The 26,004-nt window shown below is 52.7% G+C and overlaps 2 protein-coding genes across 3 annotated transcripts in view; one reads left to right on the forward strand and one right to left on the reverse strand.

Moving 5' to 3' along the window:
• Nucleotides 1-13,353, forward strand: part of PGS1 (phosphatidylglycerophosphate synthase 1) — a 23,829-nt gene extending 10,476 nt beyond the window's left edge. The window contains exons 3-10 of one of the 2 annotated variants that reach the window (XM_021414455.1): nucleotides 956-1,033; nucleotides 1,985-2,084; nucleotides 2,717-2,871; nucleotides 3,304-3,424; nucleotides 3,863-4,396; nucleotides 7,952-8,100; nucleotides 10,548-10,690; nucleotides 11,748-13,353. In XM_021414455.1, coding sequence (XP_021270130.1) covers nucleotides 956-1,033; nucleotides 1,985-2,084; nucleotides 2,717-2,871; nucleotides 3,304-3,424; nucleotides 3,863-4,396; nucleotides 7,952-8,100; nucleotides 10,548-10,667 — 1,257 coding nt within the window. In that variant the 3' untranslated portion in view covers nucleotides 10,668-10,690; nucleotides 11,748-13,353. Of the gene's footprint in view, nucleotides 1-955; nucleotides 1,034-1,984; nucleotides 2,085-2,716; nucleotides 2,907-3,245; nucleotides 3,425-3,862; nucleotides 4,397-7,951; nucleotides 8,101-10,547; nucleotides 10,691-11,747 lie in introns of both variants that reach the window. The other variant, XM_021414454.1, reaches the window with a different exon arrangement.
• Nucleotides 11,558-26,004, reverse strand: part of DNAH17 (dynein axonemal heavy chain 17) — a 28,244-nt gene continuing 13,797 nt past the window's right edge. Inside the window, exons 41-77 of the mRNA XM_021415256.1 lie at nucleotides 25,635-25,988; nucleotides 25,382-25,555; nucleotides 24,576-24,783; nucleotides 24,334-24,499; nucleotides 24,096-24,198; nucleotides 23,796-23,943; nucleotides 23,604-23,695; nucleotides 23,264-23,425; nucleotides 22,968-23,132; nucleotides 22,671-22,862; nucleotides 22,328-22,594; nucleotides 21,773-21,934; nucleotides 21,448-21,681; nucleotides 21,095-21,259; nucleotides 20,903-20,998; nucleotides 20,597-20,814; nucleotides 20,305-20,512; nucleotides 19,925-20,040; nucleotides 19,532-19,724; nucleotides 19,207-19,442; nucleotides 19,008-19,130; nucleotides 18,424-18,628; nucleotides 18,129-18,293; nucleotides 17,917-18,057; nucleotides 17,626-17,796; nucleotides 17,330-17,452; nucleotides 16,957-17,150; nucleotides 16,731-16,879; nucleotides 16,475-16,602; nucleotides 16,096-16,323; nucleotides 15,641-15,832; nucleotides 15,375-15,554; nucleotides 14,829-15,011; nucleotides 13,772-13,954; nucleotides 13,418-13,561; nucleotides 12,706-12,931; nucleotides 11,558-11,929 (exon numbers count right to left, since the gene is read on the reverse strand). Of these exons, the coding sequence (XP_021270931.1) occupies nucleotides 11,682-11,929; nucleotides 12,706-12,931; nucleotides 13,418-13,561; nucleotides 13,772-13,954; nucleotides 14,829-15,011; nucleotides 15,375-15,554; nucleotides 15,641-15,832; nucleotides 16,096-16,323; nucleotides 16,475-16,602; nucleotides 16,731-16,879; nucleotides 16,957-17,150; nucleotides 17,330-17,452; nucleotides 17,626-17,796; nucleotides 17,917-18,057; nucleotides 18,129-18,293; nucleotides 18,424-18,628; nucleotides 19,008-19,130; nucleotides 19,207-19,442; nucleotides 19,532-19,724; nucleotides 19,925-20,040; nucleotides 20,305-20,512; nucleotides 20,597-20,814; nucleotides 20,903-20,998; nucleotides 21,095-21,259; nucleotides 21,448-21,681; nucleotides 21,773-21,934; nucleotides 22,328-22,594; nucleotides 22,671-22,862; nucleotides 22,968-23,132; nucleotides 23,264-23,425; nucleotides 23,604-23,695; nucleotides 23,796-23,943; nucleotides 24,096-24,198; nucleotides 24,334-24,499; nucleotides 24,576-24,783; nucleotides 25,382-25,555; nucleotides 25,635-25,988 (6,642 nt within the window). The 3' untranslated portion in view covers nucleotides 11,558-11,681. The remainder of the gene's footprint in view (nucleotides 11,930-12,705; nucleotides 12,932-13,417; nucleotides 13,562-13,771; nucleotides 13,955-14,828; nucleotides 15,012-15,374; nucleotides 15,555-15,640; nucleotides 15,833-16,095; nucleotides 16,324-16,474; nucleotides 16,603-16,730; nucleotides 16,880-16,956; nucleotides 17,151-17,329; nucleotides 17,453-17,625; nucleotides 17,797-17,916; nucleotides 18,058-18,128; nucleotides 18,294-18,423; nucleotides 18,629-19,007; nucleotides 19,131-19,206; nucleotides 19,443-19,531; nucleotides 19,725-19,924; nucleotides 20,041-20,304; nucleotides 20,513-20,596; nucleotides 20,815-20,902; nucleotides 20,999-21,094; nucleotides 21,260-21,447; nucleotides 21,682-21,772; nucleotides 21,935-22,327; nucleotides 22,595-22,670; nucleotides 22,863-22,967; nucleotides 23,133-23,263; nucleotides 23,426-23,603; nucleotides 23,696-23,795; nucleotides 23,944-24,095; nucleotides 24,199-24,333; nucleotides 24,500-24,575; nucleotides 24,784-25,381; nucleotides 25,556-25,634; nucleotides 25,989-26,004) is intronic.

The raw sequence follows: 26,004 nt of genomic DNA on the forward strand, positions 1-26,004 counted from the left end.
TTTTTTTTTCTTTTGGGCCTGTCCCCCCCCTTGTCACGGACGCAGACCCTTAGACAATACCGTGATACAAGTGCAGATGTTTTTTGGGAACTAGTAGCAGGGCTGAGGTGAGAATTTGTTTAGCACAGTTGCACGAGTCTTTTGACAATGTGTGTTTAAAGCATGTTCAAGTACTTCTGAAACATGATCTGGGCTGCAGCAAGCTGCTGGAGAACAGGACTTGTGTGGGCTGTTTGGGTAGCACGAGCCAGTAGCAGCTCCCACCCCTTGGCTTCAGTGTTGAGCAGAGGAGGGAAGGAGAGCTCTGCTGACCGAGGTCTCCCCTCACCCCCAGCTGGAACAAGAGAGGAGGGCAGAAGCTTGGCACAAAGCCTTGATGTGGATGGTGGGGAAGGCTGCGATACCACTCACGGCCAGCTAATGTGTCATTGCTTAAGCAGCTGGGGATCCTGAGGAAGGCATTAACTTGTTGTTCAGAAGCAAAACTTCAGGACTGTGGAACCACGCAGTGACTTCTGGAGGTGGTTTGGTCTAATCCCCTGCATAGAGCAGGAGCAACTTTGAATTTAGATCCAGCCAGGTTCTGACAAGTTCACAGGGTGGGTCACAGAAGTTTAAAGCAGAATGAAAGCTGGAATTGCTGGTGTGATACTGATACAGCCCTGAGGTTGCAGCTAGTGCAGTGTAACTGCCCTTGTGTTGAATAGTTTTAGCAGGGAATGAGTTCCTCAGCTTTCCAGGGAGCCCTGATTTCTTTCTTGATTTTTGGATGCAGCAGTGGTGCTGATGTTGCTCTAGAAAGACCGGTGTGTTCTACCTCTTTGCTGTCAGTGTGCTGTTATTTCATTGTACCTTTCCTCAGGTGAAACTGGAGCTTTTCTATGGTTTGAGCAGTTAGGTCCTGGCGATTGCAGTGACCATGGGCAAACCTGAATTTGTTTTCTGCTACTCTCAGGTGCAGATAAAAACAGCCAAGCAGCGAGTGGTGATGGCTTCTCTATACCTGGGAACAGGGCTCCTCGAACAGGAGCTGGTGAGTATGGGAGGGGACTGGGAAGTGAATGCAGAAAGGAGATGCTTAGCCTTGCAAAAAGCTGCTTGTTCCTGCAGGTGCAAGAGCTGTGTGTGAGGTGCAGTTTGTGAACTTGTGATTTCCTTAAACTTTCCTAGAGATTCACTTTATGTACATTTTCTTCTCTCGCTGAGAGCTTTCTCATAGTTCCTCACTGCATTTATGTACTTATACTTGGGATGGAGGAGGGAGGTGTATGCATGCAGAACTGGGGGGGGGTCATGCTTGATTTGTTTCTTTCTTGTCTATGTATAGTCCTGTGTTTTGTCCTGCAAATGCAGCATGCAGATTCAGTACTAGCTCTTTGCATTTAAGACAGAGGTCAGTTTTGCTTTGTGTTGTTTACAGTTTCTGTTTCCTGTCCTTCCCTCCAGAAACAAAAGTATTCCCTAAGTCCTTTAGGGAAAAGTCTGACCTTGGCCAAATTCTTATGTTAGAATCAAATTCCATGGCAGGGTAAAGGTGGACAGAATCCTGTGCAGTGATTTGTGCCTGCTTTTGCCTGGGCTTGTACACAGGATTGGAATTTGCATGTGACAGCCTTGTAGCTAAGGAATAAAACTGCCTCTGTATGATTTGTGTGTTCTTGCCAAGGCTTTTTTTGTTGGTAATGAAAGCCTATGATTTGGGAATGATGCTGGAACTTTTCCTGCTAAAATTAATTGCTCTTCAGAAGCTGGAAGAAATGTACGCCTGTAAAATTGATGCCCTTTCATGTGCTGCTTCAGGCTGATAGAGTAGGATGCCAGTCTGACAGATGTGACGTCTAAACTAGCAGTGTTTTGCATGACTAGGAAATACTCATACTAGAGTATGGAAACTTTCATGACCGCTGACCTCCTGGTTTCTGCACACTTTCCTTATAAAGCTCGTCTTGCTTTCTGTAATGAGTAGTACAATCTCTTTCTGCAGGTGAATTGCCTAGAAGAAACACTGGAGAAATCATTGCAAGCAAATGAATCACCAAACCTCAGAGTTTCCATTCTTCTTGACTACACCAGGGGATCTCGGGGTAGATATTATGATACCTTACTTTCTTCAAAAGCTTATTTTAGTCAGACTGGACACACTGTCTTGGCTGATGGGACCTACAGGCTTAAATCACAGACATTTCAAAACCTGTCCTGTTGTGTACCAGTAACTGCATATTCCCAGAAAGTTTTCAAGCTGAGCAGCTCTTCTTCAGAAAGCAGTTGGTAGGAGCCAGAAGATCACGGGGTCAGACACTGTGCTCAGTGCAGCGTGTGCTTTCTTGCTTGCCTAGTTTGCTTGTCAGTACATTTGTCCTCATCCATCATGCTCTTTTATAATTTCCTCTTTAAAGGAAAAGTGGGGAAGTGTTGGAAGTAGCAGCGCACTTAACCTTCTGCAGTGACTTTGTAGTGTGTGTTAGTGCCAGGTGTGGAATGGTGTCCTGCCCACTGATCGTTTCCAAGCCCGTTCACCTACAAATGTACAATTCTAGGTATTGATGTCACTGTTGACGTAAGTGCAAATTAAAGCGATTAAAAAAACTGCTAGTACCTGCCTCCTGTGCTGGCACTGTATTCTGTGATCAGCCTCTAGCTGAGGAGCTGTTGTGCCATGTCGTGATGTGTTCCTCACCTGTGGGGAAGCAGTGTGTGAGAGCCCCTTGTCTCCCAGGCAGGAAGAATTCTCGAACGATGCTAATTCCGCTGCTGCAGCAATTCCCTGAACAAGTGCGTGTCTCCCTTTTCCACACCCCAAACCTGCGTGGACTTCTCAAACTCCTGATTCCAGAGCGTTTTAATGAGACCATTGGCCTGCAGCACATCAAGGTCTATCTCTTTGATGATAATGTGATCCTCAGTGGGTGAGTCCTTTCCTCTTCAGGCCTTTCTGTGGTTGATTTAGAGGAGTTTTTGATGCTACCACGGTTGTCTGAGCTTCATTATTTGCACCTGGTCTTTCTATAATATCGTAATAATGCTTTTCTAATATGGAAGAGCAACTGTAGGTCTTTCACATGGTGATCTCATATGGAAGAGTCTTTCTCAAAAGAAAAAAAATATATATATCCTCAAGATTCAAAAGGAGATGTCCCATTTGCACTTTAGTCTTGTTATTTTTGGGGTGAGATCTGTAACCTAGGCTGGGGTGTTCAGGTTCCTACACCTATACTCTGTTCTGGAACTCTTCTTTTCTCTCCTAGTGCAAACCTGAGTGATTTATACTTCACCAATCGTCAGGACCGCTATGTTCTCCTGCAGGACTCTCCTGAGATTGCAGACTTCTTCACGGAGCTAGTGGATGCAATTGGAGATGTGTCTCTGCAGCTACAGCAGGATGATACAGTCCAGATGATGGAGGGGATGGTACACCCCTACCAAGGTAAGAGGGAGTCTCCTGATCTGGTTGGATGATATGATCCAGAGGAAGGGAGTGATTTGTAACTTAGTATTAATGTCTGTAATGTGCGTCCCTATACTCAAAGTTTCAAGAATATGGTGCAATTTTTGGTAATTAGTATTTTGTAGTTGAGTCTGTTCTGGGAATCAAATGAGCATTGAATGAGGAAGAAGACTGAAAACAGTGGATTTTTGAAGCAGCTGCTAGTCAAGTTTCTACCCCTCTTAGAGCTGAATGTTCTTCCTGTGTCACGTAGCTTTGCTGCTTATGAAATGTGTTCTTCAGCCTTGGAGAAGAAAGTTGCGTGGTCTTTGTCTTAACTCCTTCTTGTTCTGATAACTGCTGTCTGGCTACTCAATAGGTGATGCATAGCTCGGTACCTTTAGGTCTCAGATGTGATCTCTCCTGGTTTTCCTGCAGGAGATAAGGTGAGATACTGTGAGATAGCAAATCGAAGAGTGATGGAAGTGATTAACTCTGCCAGGACACGGCAAGAACTCCTTCATGCAAAGACTTTCCACAGCAGCCAGCAAGGCAGCTCTGCGCTACCCCAGCACGACTCTCAAGCATCTGGGGGTCTGAAACCAGAACCTGACACCTGGATCTATCCCTTAATCCAAATGAAACCTTTTGGGATTCAGATAGATGAGATAGTCACAGAGACGCTGCTGACAGAGGCTGAGCGGGACGCCAGGATATACCTCACCACGGGCTACTTCAACCTAACGCAAGCTTACATGGACCTCATTCTGGGCACTAGGGCAGAATATCGGATTCTTCTGGCCTCACCAGAGGTGAATGGTTTTTTTGGTGCCAAAGGGGTGGCAGGTGCCATCCCTTCTGCCTACGTTTCCATAGAACGCCAGTTTTACAATGAGGTCTGCTGCCTTCACCAACAGGAGAGGATCCAGCTGCAGGAGTACTCCAGGGCTGGATGGACTTTCCATGCCAAAGGTAAGATGTCTGTCTCTCAAGAGGATTTGTTCAGAAAGTACATGTGTTTTGCATATATTTGGACTGTGCAGCTGCTTGCCTAAAGCTGGGAGACAACCAGGCAAAGTCATACCTTGCCTCTGGATTTCCAATTTAAATGTAGTCCTAGGGATTATACGAGCATTGTCCTGATGGTGACAGTAAGATAGTGTCTCAAAGTGAAATAAAAGAAGGTATCTGGATGGATACCTTCATGGATAATCCATATATATATATGGGTTATGGATGGATAATATATGGATATATATATATATGATTGTGGTAGCAATTGTAATTCCTGAATCCCTCTTGACACTTTGAACAGGGATAAGCGATGGCTGTGTCATGGGCCCAGTGCTGTGGGCACGTTGTGGTCCTGGACTCTGGGTCCTCCTGGAAGCAGGACTCTGTGGGGTGACCCACACTTCAGGGAATTTGTACCAGCACCCTTTCTTGGCATATGGTGAAGTGCAGTGTACTGATTAGGTGCACCCTTGTGCCTTCTGGGAGCCGGAGGGGAAGTTGTTGAGAAATGGATATTGCTTAACAAATGTAGAATGAAAAAATAAATGAAGTACCGTCATCATAGCTTTCTGCAGAAGGCCCCAGATTCTTTCTTCCTTAACGGAACGTTCAGGAATTCCACAAGGACACCACCACCTTGAGCAAAGCGTGAATATTTTCCCCTGACTGCTTGTTGCTCGTTGTCTCTCTCAGTTTTTCCTTCCAGAAAATCCAGATGCTGACCCTCCTCCTACCTTATACACACTACAAGGTAGTAGTGCAAATAGTTGAGGACACTTGGCTGCTTACAGTCCTCCTGCCGGAGACGTGCCGGTGCTGCACCTCACTGTGAGCAGTGCTCATCCACACCGAGGCATTTTTGCTGTGCATGGCAGCACCTTCTGCTGCTCTGCTCTGGAAGCAGCACACTGCTGTCACTGTGTCACTTCCTGTGCTGGCTCACCAGTCCCCCAGGGCAGCGGGGTTCCTGGAAGCAGTGCCCGATCTGGCACTCGGTAACAGGCCGGTTTCCCCAGGCTGTGCAGAGGGGCATTGTCATTGTTTGCAGCACATGTCTGGTGAGAAGGGTGGAAAGATGTGCCCCGAGCCAGCACAGGCCTGTTCCAGGGCCCTGACCAGTAGTTCAGCTCGGTTTGTTTGTTTGAGATTAGCTGTTAACGACTGTGGGAATGCCTCTATCTACCCGGCTTCCTGCAGGGCTGTTCGGAAGAAGGTTCAGAGGTGGCAGGGAGAGAAAGCTGCTGAGTAGGCCTTCTCTTGTCTAAATAATACACACATGTTAGTGAGTTGCCTATATATAGAAGCTGTGAGCCTTCCTGGCGTGTGCTGTGCCCTGGTGGCAGTGACATCAGCCTCTGCAGCTGCAAAGCCCTGCCCTGGCGCCTCGTGGTGCCCGCCTGGCTGGAAGCGTTGAGTGTGCCGCCTTCCAGGAAGCACCTGCTCGAGGGTTCTGTGCTTTGCAGGTTGCTCCTCTTTGCCAGGCACTGCTGACTCCGAGGAGGGTTTCTTGTGTTGGCCCTCACTGAGCACGGCAGCTCTCCCAGCATCCCAGAGGATGCCTGCCCATCGCTCCCTGTGGGGCAGCAGGAGGCTGTGGGCTGCTTGGTGCTCTGGGCCCAGCAGAGCTGTCTGCTCTGCAGGAGTCTCATAGTGCAAGAGAGGGCAGGGCAGAAGGGGAAAAAGGAGGAAACCCTGGGCAAGGGAAAGGTAACTGTACCTGGAGCCTGACTCGTGGACTGGGGCTCGACACTTGACAGTGCCCGTTACCACTTTGTTCTCATGCTAAGACGAGGGACGCCCTTCGGTCTCCTATAGGATATTGCTTCACACCAGATGCTGTAGTGCCGTGACTGCTTTGCAAACTCCTCCAACTCCTCTTGAAGCACTCTGTATCCTTGAGCACAGCATCCCGTGGTGCGTGCACCCGCCGTGGTTACGGCTGTCCTCAGGTCTGTGGGTGCAGCTGCAGCACCCAGCTCAGAGCACAGCACAGCCATCGCACACCGGGGTGGGAAATGCAAACCTCTGCCATGGAAGCAGCTCTCTGGGTGCAGTGCTGTGGAGCCTGCCCACTGCAGTGTGGACTGTCAGGTTTCTGGGCGGGGTGCTGCAGGTGACGCAGGGCTATCTTTTGGGATTAGGGTCCCTTCCATGCAAACGTCAGGTGACAGAGTGCCAGGCAGGTGGCTGTTTGCTCTGAGATAAGCCAGCATTGCTGCTATTGAGTGGTGGCCGGGAAACTGCTCTTCCTCTTTCTGGAAAGGTGAGTCACTGTTTGAGCAGATCCTGCCAGGTGGCCATAAAGCTAGAGACACAGTAAAGGGCTGCTGCGTGGCTGCTTAGAAAGGGCGAGATGGTGGCTGCTGCCTGGCATGGCTCTGTCTGCAGAGATCCTTGCAGCTTGGGCACCAGCAGGCAGTGCAGCTGCCATGATCACTGGCACAACCTGCAGCATCTCTGCTGCTTGAGTACCTCCTGAGCTCCTTGCCTTCCACTGTGCCCCTCTGCACCACTGTAGGGCAGTCTGTGGGGCATGAGCAGTGCCAGCTTGGGGCCTGGAGGTGCAGCTGAAAGCAGCAGTAAAGCTGCTGTGTGTGTGATGTGGGGGCGGGGAGGAGGTTACAGGAACCAGTGGTGAATCGGCAGCTTCTTACTCAAGGCATTCTTGGAACTGCTCTGGGGTTGAGTTAGGAAACCTGCTTCTATTTTAAGGCCTAGGTGATTTTTTATGGTACGGTTTCTTTGTTGTAGTCTCCGTGTGACTGGCAGTGGGGATCAGCCATCGTCAGGGAGCTGCTGGGGCTGTGCCCCCCGGGGAGGGCAGAGCTGCACGGTGGGCGGCCCCGGGAGCCTTCATCCTGGCGAGAACTGAATTCATCTTCTGGTGAAAATCACTCCTCAGGAAGCGAGTGGGTGTAGTAATTAGCACTTCTCTCACCAGGCCTTATTTCATGTGAATTCACCTGTCAGAGCAGGGAGATGCCTCTTCATGCCTCTGTCTCGTGAGGTCCCAGGAGGGCAGCTGCTCACTGTGCCCTGCTCCCGCTTCTAGAACAGGCTGCTCCAGTGCTCGTGTACCTGTGTGGCACTGTTGTGTGGTGAAGGTTTTCTTCTCTTTGCTGCAGAGTGCTGACAAACTGCTTGCCTTGTATCAGTGCATCTGAGATGTCGTGTTACAAAACGGCCTCTAACTTGATGACAATTACTCATTCTGAATTATTTTTGGGGCCCTCTGTGCAGTGTATTTACATTCTTAAAGACGTGTCCCTGCAGCCCTTGTGAAAAGCATGCAAGTTTGGGCAGTGCAGGCTGTGCAAGTGTACCCCAAGGATCACAACCACCCATATTCAGGGAAGTGTGTTTTTGAGGGCTTGCTTTGCGTTGTGGTCACTCATAGTTGCTGTAAGTCTAACATGTTTAATTCATTTCTTCCATGTGAAGCAATTGTTTGAGGCTACCCCAGTCATTTCCTTTGTCTGCCACGCTTCCTTTCTTCTCCTGTTTTTCCTGCAGGCCTCTGGCTATACCTGGCAGGGAGCAATCTTCCCTGCCTAACCCTCATTGGGTCTCCTAATTTTGGATATCGATCCGTTCATCGTGACTTGGAAGCTCAGGTTGCAATAGTGACAGAAAATAAAGCTTTGCAGCAGCAACTCCATCAGGTAAGCGGCTGTTTATGCGGAGATAACGTGGATGCTGTGCTTCTTGGTCACACAGGGAATGCTGATGACGCAGTTGCAATAAAAACCTACAGCCACAATAATTCAAAACCATCTTGAGCGTAGGAAGTCTCAAGGAGCTGTCAGTTAAGTGACTATTGATGAGATGCTTGCTACAAGTGCCTGTTTCTGGGAAATGGAGGCCATAATGGGAAAGAACATGTGTCCCCAGTGAACTCGAGTACCGGAGTGCTCAGGCACTGGATGCTGAGAGACACAGTGCTCGGAGTGGATCTGCTGGCTCTGTCTGCTGGTTGTGCAGCACGTTCTCAGGCTTCATCCCCCAATTTTTGGGCATTGCCAAGGCAGCAGCACGCTGGGCTGATGAGATCAGGCCCTAGGAACCACTGATCTCACACTTCTGTAGGACTTTGCTTCTGAGGCGTTTGGGAAATCCTTTGTAGGAATATGAGCGCCAAGCAGTTAGCGTTTGGGTGGCTGCCCACGCTCTGTGGAGGTGAACAAGGGCAGCAGATCTTAGTGTAATTTCTACAGTAAGAGCATTTCTGGGCTGGTTGGATCGGATTGCCCACGAAATGACATGCAGCAGCTCTTAGTGTTGGCACAAGCGTTTTTCACTGGCTTAATGTTCAGTGTCCTGGGTTTTTCTTTTCTCGTTAGGCAGCTTGGACTGTTCAGCTCTCTTGCTGCTTTTCTAACCCCTGTCAGTCTTGACTCTGAATCTTCTGTGGGAGCTGACGTTGTCCCCTGCAATTTCTCATGTAGTACTCTGATGCAAGGCGTGTTGGTTTGGTGCCTCTGTGTGCTTCTTAAGGATCTGAAAAATGTCTCGTATTAAGCCGAGTCTTGGCATAAGAAGGCACAGATCAATGGGAATTGCCCTATTGCATCAGGGCTCTTCCACAGAATGAGTCAGAGTATATCTAATCAAAAACAATTCTATTACTGGAAGAGTTGCTTGAATATTTCAATTCATATCTTGCCTCTACTTGTTTCTAATGGAAGGAGAGAATCAATGAAAACATGACAGAGGAATTTTCTCAAACAGTGCGGCAGTGACGTAATTTAAAGGGCTTTAAATGATTCCCATTTGCTGGAAGCTGACTCTGAGATTGGCTGGCTGTTTACTGTTCTGTGATCTTTGCTCAGAGGGCTTACATTTATGCCGAGGTGATGCAGCCTCTAATGGAGTGCTCACTCCTTTCCTGTGCAAATTACAACTCCATTCAGCAGTCCAGCTGAAATGTCATTTTCGGTTATATGAGCACATGAAATACTTAGTGCCTGTTTCTCAAGGAATCGTGACATGTAGAGATGTGTTCTGAGCTTTTCTATTTGGCATTTCTTTCTTTGACCCTTTAAACTTTCAACCTTCTTAGTAATCACCTTCTAAATAATAACTGAGCTTTTAATATTGCAGCTGATGTGCAGCAGCCACTTCTTAACTCGTTCACTGCCATGAAATCCCTTTGGCTGCGCTTGATACGTGCTTGATATCATCAAGCATTTTTAAAACAGGAGGGTGGAAAAAGAAGTGGGCTGGGTATCTCACTGCATGAGCTGAGCATTTTGTTGAAGTCTCCGAATTTCAATTCAGATAACTGCTCTCACTTCCAGTGATCCGTTACCTCACTGTATCAGATGACCATGACACAGAGTCTTCTTAGCAGGGTTGATGATAGCATTTTGGCTTTCTAAAATTAGACTGGTTTGGCGCACATACTTCTTCTGTCTGCTTCTGGTTCGTGTTTCTGTGCTCCTTTCCAATGCCTGGTTCCTGCTTTCTGCCTTGCACTCCGTGTTCTTTCTGTTGTTTGTGACAACTAAAGAAAGTCAAAAGATAAAGTGCAGACTTACAGGAGATGATCTGCTCCTTGTTTGCCTACAAATCTAGAAACCTAACCGGCTTTGGTGAGAAAGCCACTTCTACACTGGATGAAACATCTGCTTTCACGTGTGAGTGTTATCACGATGGTTCATTTCCTCCTTCAGCAGCATTGTGTACACAATGAAGAAGCCTAAGTGTTTCTGGTAATACAGTTGAAATCATGACTGCATATTCATTTGAAAACACAGTGCTTGAGCTGTGTCTAGAAAGGAGTGCGTAAGCCAGTCTCTTGAGATTATGATAAGGTTTCCTTTTCTGGCAATTACAGCAAGGGATTTAGGATTTTCCTGAAACTACAGCTGTAAGATGGCTAAGCTTCAAGGCACACAAAGGGAAAACCTTCTGCCTTTGCTGTTTGTTGAGTTTAAATTGCTAATTCTTGAGAATCGCTTCCTTAGCGCAGCAGTTGGCACCCAGAGGTGGAGTGCAGGCTCGTGAGAATTGTTTTGACAGGATCATGGCCAGCTTTCTGCCTTGTCTTATGGGGCGTTACATCTAATTTAACACTTATAATTTACTGAGATGATTTTTCCCCATACAGGAGCAGGAGCAACTTTACCTCTGCTCAGGTGTAGTGTCGTCGTCAACATTTGAGCAGCCGAGTCGGCATGTGAAACTGTGGGTGAAACTGGTAACACCTCTGATCAAGAATTTCTTTTGAAAGAAGCAGAGTTGCAGCCTTGGGTGAGTTTTCTGCTATTCTTATGGGGAATTTATGTGACACTCAGTATGTGTTACTAGTGCAGTAACTTTTATCCTGGAAGCATGGAGGTGTTGTGGGGAAATGTTCTTTCTTTTCTTCTCAGGCGTTTTTCACTTTGACTGGAATCGTTGCCTGAGGTCTGTACTGAAATTTCTGGAAGCTTTGTGCAAGTGTTTTAGACCCAGTTGTTCAGATGTTTAATAGGATGAGAAGGTTTTGGAGAATTATTTTGTAGCAAAGAGACAGGCATTGGCTTCTGTGAGATGGCCAGAGCAGCTCTAATCTGCCTGACAGGCTGATAGAAATTATTTTCTGTGAAAGAGTAGAGCAGATTCTGGAATCCACAAGTAAAAAGACTCCAGTGTCAGAGGTCAACCAGTTCACAGCTGACCTTCATCTGAAAACTGGGAGCTGGGGGGTGTGAAGGTTTATCTCTGTGGGAGAAAGGTGAGCGTTCCACAGTGCGTGGCACTGCCCGGGCCCTCTTTGTCCCAGGCAGAGCTGCTGGGCATTCTGGGATGTGCAGGTTGACCTGTGGGAGAACTGTGCCAAATCTGCCTTTCTTCTGTCTGGTTTAAACAAAGAAATGCTTCCATGCAGGAATATGTAGTGTGCATGGCTTGATAAACTTCTGCTTGCAATTAGCACTGAGGGATCAAACACGTATCTGTGAAAAGAAGGAGAGCTCTGAGAAGGAAAGGAGTCTAGATGGTTGCATGCCATTGTTCTGCTGGGCTCTCTTCAGCAGCCTGGCTTTAACCAGTGCTTATCAGAAACCACCCACTGAAAGCCAGTATCCATTGTGAGATACTCCGTGGATTGCAAGAGCAGTCTCCGCACAACAGCAGTTCCAGCACTGTCTTTATTAATGAACTTTGCTTAAATAGTTGTGGTGCAACCAAACTTAGTCGAAGTTACACAAGGGGCTTTTGGCAAGTAAAACTATTTGCTGCTTTCCATAGCCATGCAGGTTTAGGACTGCAAAAGCAGAGCGACAGCAGCAAGGATCCACTTGGCAGCTTTTTCTTTTGTCTTTAGGTTAAAGGTCCAGACATAGGTGGGACCTCGCGTCCGTGTCTTATAGACAGGACATTCGTAGACGTTCTTGGTGTCCATGCGGTCCACGGGGATGGCTCTGATGAAGATGACTGGCATCATGGGCGTCAGCTCCTTCAGTCGAGCATCTGCGATGGACCCGGAAGGGATATCCCATCGAGCACCTGCACGATTACAGAACTGTCATGGTACCAGCTCCCCAATGGCATTTTCACTTCAGAGTGGCTGTTTTTTAACTACTAACGGGTGGGAAGGGGTTGTTCCAGCAGCGCAGTTGGAAGGGGTCAAGTCTGAAGGTTGGGTAGCCACGGTTTAGTAGTCGTTAGGGCTGACATGTTAGCATCTCACTGTGACTTATAAATGCATTTTTCCTTGCTGGGTGGGGGATGTCTAAATAAATTGTGCCCCCACTCGTCCATTCGGTGCAGGCTTGCATGGAAGTTGCATAGGTGAAGGTAAACTTGGCTGTGGTGGGAACTACAATAAGCTGTCTGACTTGCTCTGTGCCCTTGTTCAAGCTGACCCTTTTGGTGCTCTGCTGATACTCCCATCTCATTCCCCCTCATTTATTTTAGCAGTAATTATTTCATGTTCCGAGTTTCCCCATTTGTCTTACTCACACGTTAAGCAGAAACAATGTAAAAAATATATTTATTTGCTAGAACCATGTAGCTTAAAGCAGCCGAGCCCTCAGGTTCTCAATAGGCAGTCTGTGTTTAGTTTCTGGTCTGTGAAACTCTGCTCGTAAACCCGGCTGCTGCTGCCCTCAGCTGGTGTGTGCCTGACACTGGCGTGGGATAAAGGCTCCGGTGCTTGGAGCTTTAGCAAAAGCTGCACCCAAATTTAGTGAGTTAACACCTGCTGTGTTTGCAAGAGTTTTTAATTCTGGCCTAGGATTTCTCTGTGCCTGAAGCATCTCCTACAAGATGTAATCTTTTACCTTCCATGAATAATCCGTGTACATAGGAGCCTTCTCTGGGTGGAGCTGTCATATCCTCACGGTTTTTCTTGGTCACTTCCACTGCAAGGCACATCTTGTCCAGTGGCCATTCATTTTTCCTAGCCATGGACTGCATGATAGCGGTGAGGAAAGACTGGGGATTGAAGAACCCTGCCAGCCACACAGTCACAGGCAGCACAAAGTCCGTTGTCCAGATTTCTAGTTCCTGGAAAATAAACCAGAAAAGTACTGTAGAGCAAAGCGTGGCCTTTGGACGGTGGAGCGCTGCTTTGACGTCACAGAGACGTGCTGCAGGAGCTGGGCAGGCTGGGGTGGCGTGGGCAGTGACGAATACATATCGGATTGCACTGCAACAGTTAAACTCCAACTGTTAATTTGGGTTGTTGTAACTACTGCTGTTGTTCCTTTTTTTTTTAAATACATGGTTTTATTAAATACATATATGTTTTTTTTTTTTTTAATGAGATGTACAAAGTTACGTTAGGGCATCTCATGTTCTTTTGAAACAGTGTCCTATGCTAATGGTGAACTCTTCTCACCCTTGGGCTCTTGTTCTTGGGATAACAGTTCAGGTACTTTAAACTGCTTAAACTAGCTCTGAACAATAAAACAGTTAACTACCAGTGATTCCTGCTCTTCTGTGGTGTCTACTTGCTCCACAAGCATTAGTGTTCAAAGGAAATCTGCTCACCCTAATGCGAAGGAGCAGGTCTGCGTACCACGCTCCTAAGCTGAGAAGAGAGGGGTAGGCATAACGCGTCCAAGATTCAGGCACGCTGTCATAGAAGAGAGCGTTGGCCAGCTCTTCCATGTCTGACGTAATCGTTAGTTCTCCCTTTAAAAAAGAGAAAAATCGGGGCAGTTCCATCTGGAAGAAGCAAGACTGATGGCAGCGTTTGCTTGCAAAGCCAATACAAAGCACAGGGCTGGTGTAAAAGCGTGAGCAATGGTAGGAAAGGGGTTTGTACAAGCAACAGCTATTTGCACATCCCAAGAAATTATTTGGTAGGGAGAGGAGCTCTCAAGCCAGCTCCCCAGTGCGTACCTTGAGCCCCAGATCTAATTCCCTCAAAGAGCGCCTGATTTCGTGGGTCAGGATATTCATTCTTTCACATTCCTGGAAGGCAACCACCACGTAGGGGGTCTTGTCCTCTGCTTTAGCCATGATCTCTGCCATGTTGAAGGGCTCCGGCAGCTTCTCGATGATCTCGTCTAAGACTGACTTCACCTGGGAAAAGCAGACCATAAAACTGCCATTGTTTAAGGAGAAATGCAGTGAGTTAACAGTTAGTAAAGCAGTGAGATTTTTTTTTCTTTCTTTGGCTTTGTGCTTCCCTGTGCTTCTTCCTTTGTTACTCATGCTCCACTCTTTTACTAACTGCTCTTGGATCTTAAAAAGCTGCTGGTTGGTGTTAATAGCCAGCAACCTAAGGAGACTGAAATTCAAGTATAAGGGCCAAGGAGTCAGGAGGAAAGCTTTTATTTTTTTTCTTTTTAATTAAAAAGTCTGTATTTTTAGTAGTTGTTCTCATGCATGGAAATTACAAAGCGTGCTTTATCTACTGAGGACAGCATGTGCCCTGCATTATGCCACTACTCATCTCTACCCAGCTCTGAGCACTGCTGCCTTTTGAAACTTCTCCATGTTCACACTGAGCACAGCCAGACTGGTTGGGCACCATTTGTTCCCTTCGGGTTTCTCGGGGTGATGGAGGATTGCAGCTGATGGTGCTCAGCGCTGGGTGAGCAGGGACTGATGCGGGACCAGGGGAGGGGAAAGGATCTGCCAGGACACCCTGGCCCCTGCTGTGTGTGCCATGGCTCTGGGCTCTGCTTCCTCAGCAGCTGTAGGGGGTGAAGCTCCTGCTGGTGTTCACTTACAGTGCCAGTACCAAACGGGAGGGGGAGCCTGGGCATGGGGCCCCAGTGCAAACATGCTCCAATAGAACCTCCTTGGCAGGGCTGTGTGTCCTTCCCCAGGCTGATGGTGTGCAGCCTGCTGTGCCAGCATCCCCTCTGCGTGCTGCTGGGGCTGTCTGGGACCCTGAGCTGTGTTCCCTGCTCGGCTCTGCCCCACCTCCAGCCACAGCAGCTCCACTTGCCTTTTCTTCACGGGAGGCACCTGAGCCGCCTCCAGAGTCTGATTCCTTGGGCTGCATTTCCAGAACTGTCCGGAAGAGCCTCTCGGAGGTGACGGTCAGGAAGCCGATCTCGGCGTTGGGATGGAGGCCGTACAGGTAGGGGCTCTCTGGTGGCAAGTTGTCGTTGATGTACTCGTGGTAGCCCTGGGCACGGGTTGAGCAGATACGTACACCTAAGTGATATGTACACCTAAGTGCAAATTTCCCTTCGACCTTGAAAAACACATCATCACTTTCCGCTGCCGCTGCTTTGCAGCTAGCTGCCGGTACTTACTCAGTATGATTTTCCACTTGTCTTACCTAAATCTTTTCCTTACCACCCCAGCCACAGGATTATTTTTCCAGTGATGCTGCATGTTTCCACTGGATGGAAAAAGCACAGCTTTTTTTTTTTTTTTTTTTCCTACACTCCAGCTTAAGTTGCGTGAAGGAACTCTGAGCAGCATGGTTTTCCACAGCAAATTGCAATGCGAAGTATGGCAGTTCCTACCTTGTAATCTTCCCTACCTTGTAATCTAGGCTGGGTGGGATCAGGAACCCTGGAGCCAGGTACAGCTCCCCATCCAGCATCTCTACACTGATGTATTCGCTCAGGTAGGTGCGGCACAGTCGCCGGTCCCAGTCGTCTGTGATGTGCCCTCCGTACATGATTTCACCAAAGAGGTAACGGAGGTCGTCCCATGGCACCTACCCATGGAGATGCTGCTGTCAGCTGGCTGCAGTGCTTGCAGGGCTGCTCTGCCATGCATTACGGTTGCTGTGTAGCCCCTTACCTTGGGGTTGGCCTCCAGGTAATTGTACAGGACGTTAATGGAGATGGTCAGGTCCCCGTTGTTGAAGGGGTAGGAGCGGTTCCAGCCCTGAGCGCCAAACTTGCGCCGCTCCGCCACCACCGCGTGGAAGTAGCAGAGCGCAAACAGGATGCACTTGAACTCGATCTCTTTGCTGCACATCTCCAGCGTGTCCTGCAGGGGAATAGCACTGAAAGTGGGCTGCAGAGTGAAAAATGGAGGTTGCCATTCCCTCTGACTGTGGGTGATGGCAAAGGAGAATTGAGGAGTGTATATTTAAAATAAAAAAGCAAACCCACATATAATTCCACCTTTAAAAGGCTTTCTGGGTGGCTAACTATTGTACTCATTTGCTCATTAAAACAGTTAGGATCCAGACATGCTCCTTTGACTCCCTGCACGTGAGACTGCGCGCTGGGGGGGAGCAGCACGGGTACCTGGGAGAAGAGGTCGAGGGCTTTGTGCAGGTTGGCGTGCATGCCGGTGGGCGGCTCGTTGGTGATCTTGATGGCGTTCTCCAGCAGCCCCTGTGGGATGATGTGTGCCTCGGGGCTGGGCGCGGGCTCGGCGCTCATGAACACGCGGTAGTCGGGGTGGCTGCCCGTGCTGTGCCGCTCCACGTGCTTCTCCAGTGTGCCCAGCCAGCGGGCCACCAGGTGGATGTTCTGCAACACAAACCCTGTGTGTGCTGTGTGCTCTGCAACTCAGTTTCCCCCTGGACCTCAGCAGAAGGCAGCTGCACCTCGGGCTGGGGAGGCCGCGAGGGCAGTGTCTCCGCCATGGGGTGAGGGCTGTGCCATTTGGGGCTGTACCTACCTGCAGGATGACCCAGTGCCCCTCTACTGCTGCCACCTCCAGCGCCTGCTCTGCCACCACCTCCTGGCCCTGCCCCAGCGACACGTTGTGGATCCTCCCATTGTCGATGGTGAAGTTCAGCTTCTTGCCTGGAAGGAGAGGAATTGGCTGTTTTTGTTAGTGCTGATGGCAGCACAGCATGGCTCCTGCCAGGCACTGGTTCAAGGAGCACCGACCCCCTGCCTTTGTGACACAGTGGGGCAGGGACCCGGCTTACCCAGTGCTTCCACGTCCTTCAGAGGGTCAACTCCAGGGGAGAGAATGAAAAACACAGGCGTGGAGGGGCTGCTCTCTTCGTACGACTTGGAGAACTCCACGCTTCTGCCTTCCACAAACTTGCTGCCCATCTTCTCTTCCACGAAGTTCCTGCAGGAAAGCAGCACCCACTCATGAGCTGGGGACGGGCGCTGGCTGCAGGCGGCTCCTGGCGGTGGTGCGGGCACCTGACAGCATAGGTCATCCTGTCGGGCCGCATGCAGCGCAGCATGCACAGCTTCTGCAGCGCCGTTTTGTTCTTCCACTCCTTGGGGAACACCTCCTTCTCGGGCACCTCGGACTCGACAAACTTCTTCCATCGCTTGGCAGAGCCCTCGATGTCGCTGTCCAGGTTCTTGAACTCATCCATCTCTGAGAGGACCTGCGGATGAAGGTCCTTGCTGGGCACTGCGCCCCAGTCCGGGGGGGGTTAACACAGATCTGTGTGCTGCAGCGCTGCTGGTTCCATGCTCCCTCCCCGGGCCCAACCCGGGGAGTGCAGCTCAACCCCCAACCCACTGCTGTGCCGCACTTAGGACCGTGCTGTGAGCCAGGACCAACCTTGATGCCACCCCAGCCCTGGGGCTGCAGGAAGTCCACAGGAGATGTGAGGCCAGTCTTGTAAGGAAAGCGCAAGAGGAAGTCCAGCTCTGCCGGGCTCACTTCTTTCTTGATGGCCAGCACCTGGTGAGCCGAGAGCATGGGCTGGTGGCTGCTGCACAGGAGCTTCCCCCACTTGCAGCCCCAGCGAGAAGCTCCCTACTCTCCAGTGGTAGCAAAGGAGTAGGAGAATGCGCCTAAAATAAATTCACATCCAGTACCAAACAGCAGAAGCCCAACACATTTGCTGGCATTACCTGGAAGGCAACCTGGGCCAGGAAAATGAGTTTGTCCTGCTCAAAGAGTCCGCGGGCGGTGTACATGAAGACCGAGTAGGTGATCTCATCTGTCAAGTTGATCACACGCTGCCCGACGTCCTCAGCCGGAGCTGTTCGCTGGATGGCTTTCTCGAAGACCACGTTGAATGCCTAACAGAGATCCGGGGTGGGCTCAGTGCTCTGCTTCTGGGCGCTTCGTTAGAGGCGTTAATGATGAAATACCCAACCCCTGCTCCGCAGAACCTGACCACCGCCTCGCCTTCTGCTCACCTTTAGGGAGAACTGGTAGATGGGGTTGATTTTGTTGAGGTCGCTCAGGATGAAGTACAGCAGGGATGCTCGTTCTGCTGCTGGCCTGTAGTTCTCCCTGGCTACATTTATTTCCACCTCTGTGATTTTGGATTCTTTCACCTTGAGGTACATGAGTGCAGTGTTACAGTCATGCCCCGCAGCAGCGCCCGGTGCCCGCGCTGCCCAGGTACCTTCTCCTCGATCTCCATGGCCGTGCGCTTTGTCGTCTCCAGGTTCTCCACCAGCGCCGTGTCCCCTAGGAAGTTCCCCGAGGCGGCGGAGAGCCGGGCGAGCAGAGAGTCCTCCAGCTCCTTCAGGTGGATCTTGAACTCGTTCTGGCTTTTCGTGAGATTTGCCTGCAACGCAGCGCCCGGGAGAGGCGTGAGCCACGGTTGCGGTAACCAAACAGAGCAGCCCTGGTGCACGCAGGGATGCAGCAGCCAGGAGCAGCCCCCGCCGTGCCCAGCAGCAATCATGGGCTCACACCTTCAGTGCCTCCAGGTCGGGGCGCTCCTTGGCCACCACAGCGGCCAGCAGCTGGTCCTCCAAGCCCTCGCGCGTCACCAAGAAGTTGATCAGCGTGCACTGCGCCTGCATCTCGGGCTTGTAGTGCGGGTTGAAGTACTTGGTGTGCAGGATCAGGCGGAACTGCGGGTGGTACTCCACTTCTTTGTCTCCTATCTTAATGCATCTGTTTGGGTAATGATGTTAATTTCTGTGCGGTTGGCAGTAACTCATGCCAGAGAGAAGCCCTCTCCTGCCAGAGAGGTGGAGGTGGCTGGGAGGGGTCAGGGGCTCAGCACAAGCCCCATGGCTGAGCACACGCCTGTGTCTGCTAGGAGCAAACCTCCCCATTTATGTCTTTATCCTGCAGGTGCACCACAGAGCATGCTTCTCAAACCACCAAAAAGGTCCCATCACCTACAAGCCCCCCCCCACTGGAAATGCCATGGGAAAAGTGAAAAGTATGGGATGTGGCCAGAGCTCTTGTGTGAAAGGGGACGGGCCAGGCCCCAACTGCTGCCGTGCAAAGGGGCACAAATGGGCATCGCAGGGCAGCGGCAGCCCACCTGCCCTTCTTGATGGTGTTCCTGCCCAGCAGGTGGTCCAGCACCGGCTCCACTGTCTCGCCAATGTCCTCAATCAGCAGCGTGTGTCCTTCGGAAACCGCCTGCTCAATGGTGTCCAGGTAGCTGTGAGCGGGTGGGAGGAGGCTCGTGGAGAGCTCGGGCAAACACACCCCGACCACCCCAACCCTCCCCATCCCACCTCCTCTGGCCCAGCCGGATGGCCTTCAGCCGCTCCCCATATTTGTTCCTGATCCACTTGATGCCCTGCAGCTGAGCGTCCACCACCAGCGGCCACCGCTCCGTGTTGCAGAGGATGGTGGCGTTCTCGGTGGAGGTGCGGTCGCTGGGCAGCCCCTGGTTGCTCCACGTGGCCACGTCGGCAGCATCGGTGAGGAGGCTGAGGGGGTCCAGCCCCGGTGTGGTGGGAATGGGCACCTGCAAGAGGGGGGACATTGGGGGCCCGGCCCAGAGCAGCGCGAGCCCCTCAGTGCTGGGACAGAGCTGAGGGACCCAGAGCCGCACACCTTCAGCCCCTGCAGGTAGGGGACCCAGCACTTCTCCATCAGCTCGGCCCGGTATTTCTTGGTGAAGTAGCCAACGTAGGACACGAAGGCGGAGATGAGCAGCACATCCCCGCACAGCGTCTTCTCCTGCTCCCTGAACGTCTCCACCGACTCAGCCCAGCGCACGTTTTCGGACGCCAGCCCCCCGATCAGCCTGCGGGCATTGAGCATAGCGTGGGGGCACGGCTGGGACCACCCCATATCTGCTGTGATGGGCAGGGGCTGCCTCACCCCAGGGCCCACAGCACCACCCCTCGCAGTTCCTGGCCCCACTCATGAATTGGGATTTTTGGCCTGGGGGAGTGAGGGCCCTGGTTCTGTGTGGGTCGCAGCATGGGGGGGACGGTGTGGTACCTGTTGGCTAACGTGATGACTCTGTTGGTTGCATCAGCCTCCTGCTGACATTTGATTTTTTCGGCCGTCGCTTTCTCAAACTGTGCCGTCAGAGTTGCCAAATTGGCATTCAGGTCCTTCAAAAGAGAACACGCTCGCTGTCAGCTCCCGCTCACACAGAACGCCCCGCAGCGAGCTGGACGCCAGGAGAGAGCTCAGCGGGAGCGAGGAGCTCAGCGCCCATTGAAAAGACACAGCTGCAGCAGGGCTGGGGCTGCACAAGTGATAACCATCTCTCATTCACCACTGGCTTCTCGTCAGCCTGCAGCCACGGGGACGCCGGCCAAGGCACACAGCCGCTGTCCTGCAGCCGCCTGGCCTTCGGGGGAGCACGCGCTTACCGCAATTTTCTTCTTAATGCGGCTGAGTTTCTCTTGTGCCTCCGCCAGCTCCGCGTTGGCTTCCTCCAGTGCCAGCCGCTTGGGCTCCACCTCGCAGTACACCTTGTAGAAGCGGACGATGTTCAGGCACCAGGAGCACAGCCCCGCCGCGGCGGTCGACTTCGACATGATGAACTCCGGGTCAAAGGTGGGGTCCCCCTGGTAGCGCCTGCGGGTTGGGGGGACACGGCCCTGCACCCCCTGCTCATGGGTGCAGCCGGCGCCTGGGTCCCACGGGTGGCCCCGCACTCACTGGAACTCCTTGAGACACGCCTCTGGGATGTGCTCCTTGTCAAACTTCTTCAAGGCTTCGAGGAAAGTGTCCACTTTCCCCATCATGAGCTTGGCCGCCTTCCAGCTTCTGTCCTTCGGGATCTTGCCGTGCGGCGCCGTCAGGATCATCACGGCCGCCGTGACGTTCACCACCGCTTGGGGCGGGGACCCGAAGGACTTCAGCTCCGTCAGGTTGTTCTGGGAAGGGAGCACGGGGCGCTGAGCACCGCCGGGCACAGGGCAGCCCAGGGGCCCCGCAGCCGCAGCGCCGTGCTTGCTCTCGCACCTTGTTGAGCGTGTTGAGGGCTTCCTGCGCGGCGATGAGCGCGGGCTCGGCCTTGGCCAGGTCGGTCTCGCATGCTCGCTGCTTCTCGGCCACGTTCTGGGGAGGTGGGGGGCAGGGTGGGCTGAGTGGCTGCGCCGGAGCCGGGCACGGAGTGGTCAGTGCTGGCGGCAGGCGCTGCCCAGAGCCACATACCGTGTTGATGGCCTGGACCTTCAGCTCCTCCTCGTCAGCGATGGCTTTCTCCTTGCTGACCTTCTCCGTCTCGACACCCACCACGTGGATCAGTTTATCTGCGTCCTCGTTCTTCTGCTTCAGCTCTGCCTCCTGGATCGCCAGCGTGGCTTTCAGGTCGTCCACCTGCACGGGGGGGATGGGGGAGGTTGGGCACCGTCAAACCCTGATGGGACCAGTGAGCTCCTCGGCTGGGGGCTGCATTGCCACCTGTGCCCCAGCAGCCTATTGCCCAAACCGAGAGCTCTGTGTGGGGCCAAGCCCTGCTCTCATGCCCACCATCCCTCCTCAGGAAGGAGCCAGACCATGCCCACCTGCGAGGCCGTGCTCTGCAGCTTCGTCAAGCCATTCTCCAGCCTCTCGATCTTGGCAGTAAGCTCGCTCCTCTTCTTAGAGAGCAGGGTTTGGTACAGCTTTATCTGCTCCAGGAAGGTCTTTGGTGTGGTATAGTTATACCGTCGCTCCATGGCCAGGTAGGTCTGGGACATCTCCTTGACGCTCATGTGGACGTAGGACATGAACTGGCTGATGGAGACCTTGTCCTCGGGCTGCAGCAGACCAGCACAGTGAGCCCCGTAACGCCGTGCGTGAGCGTGAGGGGTGAAGCTGAGCGCTAGGTGCGTGCCCAGCACTGCTCACCTCAATGTCCCCTGTCTCCTCCAGGAACCTGCTGCTGACAGACACCAGGGCATCCTCTGGCCACTCGTGGAACCAGTCGATGGCCGTGCAGTTGACTATGGCAGGGAACCTCCTTGCCCGCACGCGCAGAGTGGAGCCCACGGGGGAGAAGCACAGGATCACCTGGAACAGGCAGTGCTGGTGAGAGGGGCAGCTGCTGGTCCCCGCTGCTGCACAGGGAGACTTCTCCCACCCACTGAAGTCCTGTCCCTGTGCCCTGGGACAGCTGGCAGCGGTGTGCCCCGCTCTGCTTGGTGGGGGCAGGCCAGCCCCAGCTCCCTATGGCCACGGCCATGGGGCTGCTTGCACACAGCCCTCTGCTCAAGAGGGAAACCCATGGGTGTCAGCAGCTGCACCACTGGGCCTGAGGGCATGCAGGGCTGGGGATCCTTTGAACACACCTTATACTCATCGCAGCATAACAAAAGCGCAGCAGTCTGCGTCGTGTTTGCAAACAGACTTTGGATTAAAGACATCACAAGCCCTCGCAAACACCACTCCCGGGTGTGCACCTACCTTCAGCTGACGCCTGACCTTCTCTATAAAAAATTTCCAGCAGTTTTCCCTTGAGTCTTGCAATCCGAGGAACTTCACCTGTGGCCTCATGGCACTGATAATGTTTTCCAACTCATCGTCCTGGAAAAGCCCCGGCACCTCCCCGGATGCCAAGAAGTCATTGATCAGGACCAAGAACGATTCCTCCGCCACTTGGGAGTCCGTCATCAGGAACACGGTGGGGACGTTCTTCACGGCCGCCTTGATGTACTGCGAGGCCAGGTCCAGCTGGAGGAGCGAGGGGTGTCAGGGCATGGCTGAGCTGCCCCAGGGCCGGGGGGACGCCGGGAGGACCCACTCTTACCTTCAGGTCCGGGATGCCGTATCCCTTCCTCAGTGTCATCTGAAACACGTCTAGAGAGCTGATGTAAGCGGCGAGCCGGGAAAGGCTCTGCTTCCCACTGCCCCCCACCCCCACCAGCAGCGCGTTGCCTCGGGGGGACTCCAGGATCCGATTGATTCTGCAAATGTGAGACACCGCGTCCTCAAAGAGCACCTAAGGAAAACATGAGAGAGGGATTAATATCCTGAATCACGGTGCCGAAAGCAGTGAACGCCCCAAATCACGCAGTGCCACGGCTGTCCTGCAGTGTGAGCTCACCAGGTTCATCACTGCATTGACCTCATTGTAGCTGTCCAAGGCCTCTGCCAGCAGCTTGTTGAGCGATGGCCAGCTCGGCACCTGCAGGTACTTGGGCTCCCTGATGCCCTGGGCGAAGTGGCAGTACATGTTGGGCTTGGCGAGCATCGCCTCTTCGTTGAGGTCCTGGAAGAGGAGTGGAAGCGGTGGGCACGTGGAAGGGACCCTATCCTGGTGCACTGCTGCTGGCACGGCTGCACTCAGCCTCATCATGACCCCCTGGCTGTGACATGCCCTCCTTTCCCAGCGCAACTTACAGCAAAGAATTTCTTGCACGTGTCTGTTAGCATTTTCCCAAAGCTCTTCTGATCCTTGTCATCAATGAGCTTGTCCCCATAGACCCGCTCAGCTTCGTGCATCCAGAGCCGCACCAGGTCCGTGGGGCTCCGCAGGCACTCGGGGGTGGAGAACAGCACTCCCTGCAAATACGGGGACCCTCAGCCCGTGGGGCCGGTTTGCTGCTGCTCAGAGCTGAGTTAAAGAGCAGTCTTGGGAATAGGTCAGGGCACTGGGGCAGGGACACGATGTGCTGCAAGTGTGCGTGATGAAGGAAGGAAAGGAATAAATGCGCTTTAACGGGAACAACCTGCCCAGTACCTGGAATATGTTGGAGAGGTCCCGGAGGTTGAAGAGGTAGTGGAACTTGATGGCAGTGGGCAGGAAGATGGCGGTGACCCGCTGGTGCATGGCTGAGGGCAGGACACGGGGTGAGTGGGCTGCTGAGCCTCCCCTGGCACTGCCCTCCCCACACCTGGCACTGCCCTCCCCATGCCAGGTACTGGAGCTCACCCAGCGCAGCCGCCACCAACTGCTCCTGCAGCCTCTGCACAGCCAGTGGCACCTTCTGCAGGGCCAGGTGCTGAGCCAGGATGGCGCTGTAGATGGTCAGCAGCGCATCCTGGCCGGGGAAGCTCACAGCGAAGACGCAGAAGTGTCGCTGCAGCAAGGAGCAGAGACTCAGGGGGAGCAGTGCCCTGTGGGGCCGATGGACCCGGACAGCACTGCGGAGCTCCCCGGGCCTGTTTGCGCTCCGGTCCCAGGTTGGGACACAGCCCCCAGCCCAGGAGAGCGGCACTGAGCCCTGCGTACCTGCAGCCTGGAGTCAATGGTGAAGGACCCCGCGGTCGGGTTCATGCAGGCCACGTACTGGCAGTTGTGGATGTCCTTCAGGGTCAGTTTGTTCCTGTCGTACCTGCACAGGGAGCAGCACAGTGATGTTTCCCTCAGGTGGGCTCCCCCTGCCCCACAGCACTGCCCTGTGCCCACGGACAGCCCCAGCCCTCAGCTGAGCATCACTGAGCAGTGTGTGCCGCCGGCAAACACCCACCAGTGCCCGTGGTCCATGTGCTGCCGGATGAGCGTGTGTGGAGCTACGGTGCCATACTTATCCACCTCAGGCATGTTCAAGTCATCAATGAAGTAAATGAGCCTCTTAGTGCCCGGTGGGCCGTAGTTCCTCCCTGACTTCTTCTCCAGGGGCTTCTCCAGGATGGCTGAGAAGGGAGCAGAGCGTGGGCCGTGGGGAAGCACAACAGAACTCCCGAAGGGGCGGCTGTGGCCATCCCTTACCCTGCAGCATGGCCGAGGTGGTGTAGAAGTTAAAAGGCACGGACTGCACCAGGTACTCATCCGTGCTGAGCGCTTCGAGCTTGTCCCACATCAGCACGGTTTTCCCCGTCCCCGCGTTCCCCACCAGCATCATCGGCCGCTGCTTCTCCATCAGCAGGTCCATGAAGTAGCGGATGCGGATGGTCTCGGTGGTGTGCACCATGGAGGCCTGGGGAAGGCACACGGTTGGGACGTGCCCCAGCGCAGCGTGCCCATGGCTGCCGGACGCTGCTGCTGCTCTGAGCAAAGGCACCGCCTCACCGCACCGATCTGGGCCCTCTCTACAGCAAAAAGTCTCAGCACCTGGCTGTACTAAGGGCTTTCTGACCAGCAGCCCTCAGATAGACATCAAAGCAACACAACACCATGGCTGAGACTTGTGCCACGTCTTGTCCAGCCAACACATGGCCGGGCCCAGCCTCGGTGCTTCCCTTTTCCATGACGTCTTTGACGCAACCGCCCTCCCTCATGGCAGCATTTCAAAAGATGTATGCAAATTGTGTTTTAAGGCGTTTTTTGCATTCAGGCAAAAGCAACAATTATTTCATGAGAATCCGTGAAGCCACGCATTGCACTGAAACTAAAAGGAAGAGTTGCAATTGGCAGCTCTCGCTGAGGTTTACAAGGAGTAAAGCAAAACCGCAGAAAGCCACAGGTTCACCTGATGCTGTCACATACAGCCCAGTGCCTGCGGTGCCACACGCAGTGCGCAGGGAAAAGACTGCTGGCTAATAAACCAATAAGGCACAGTGATGCATGGGAAATACCTGCAAAGGAACATCAGGATCGAGTTTGAATGCTGGCACTTTGTCAGTCCAGGGCATGAATTTCTTTGTTTCCGGATCGATGTAATAGTCAAAAATTGTCCCCTGAGCAGGAAACTTGATGGCTTTGAACTCGTTCACCCACCACTTGCTGAACTCTGCGCGGTAATCCATGAGCTGAAGGGAACCAAAAGGAGAAAAACTCAGAACGTGGCCAGCGTGGTCATGCGTTGCTCCCACAGCACCACGGCCCAACCTGGTCCTGGAACATGGCCCCGCCGAAGGCCCAGGTACAGGCAAAGACAAAGTAAAGCTCGTAGAGCTCACGGGGCGAGTCCGGCGGCACGTTGTGAGGCGTCAGGAGGCACTCCAGCAGGTACAGGATCATCTGTATCACCGTGATCTCAGGGATGGGGGTGATCTTCTTGAACCCAAACTTGAGCTTCTCCAGGCACACGGGCAGGTACTTGTCGAACAGGATCATCAGATTGGCCTTCTCAGACTGCACGGCCCTCTTCTCGATCCAGCTGGTCACCACGCTGCAGAAGAATGAGTGAGCAAGGCTGCAGGGATCAGGGCCCCCCATCCCCATCCCCGTCTCCATCCCCGTCTCCATCCCCATCCCC

Source organism: Numida meleagris, chromosome 17 (genome assembly GCF_002078875.1).
Source record: "Numida meleagris isolate 19003 breed g44 Domestic line chromosome 17, NumMel1.0, whole genome shotgun sequence".
Classification (NCBI taxonomy): Eukaryota; Metazoa; Chordata; class Aves; order Galliformes; family Numididae; genus Numida; species Numida meleagris.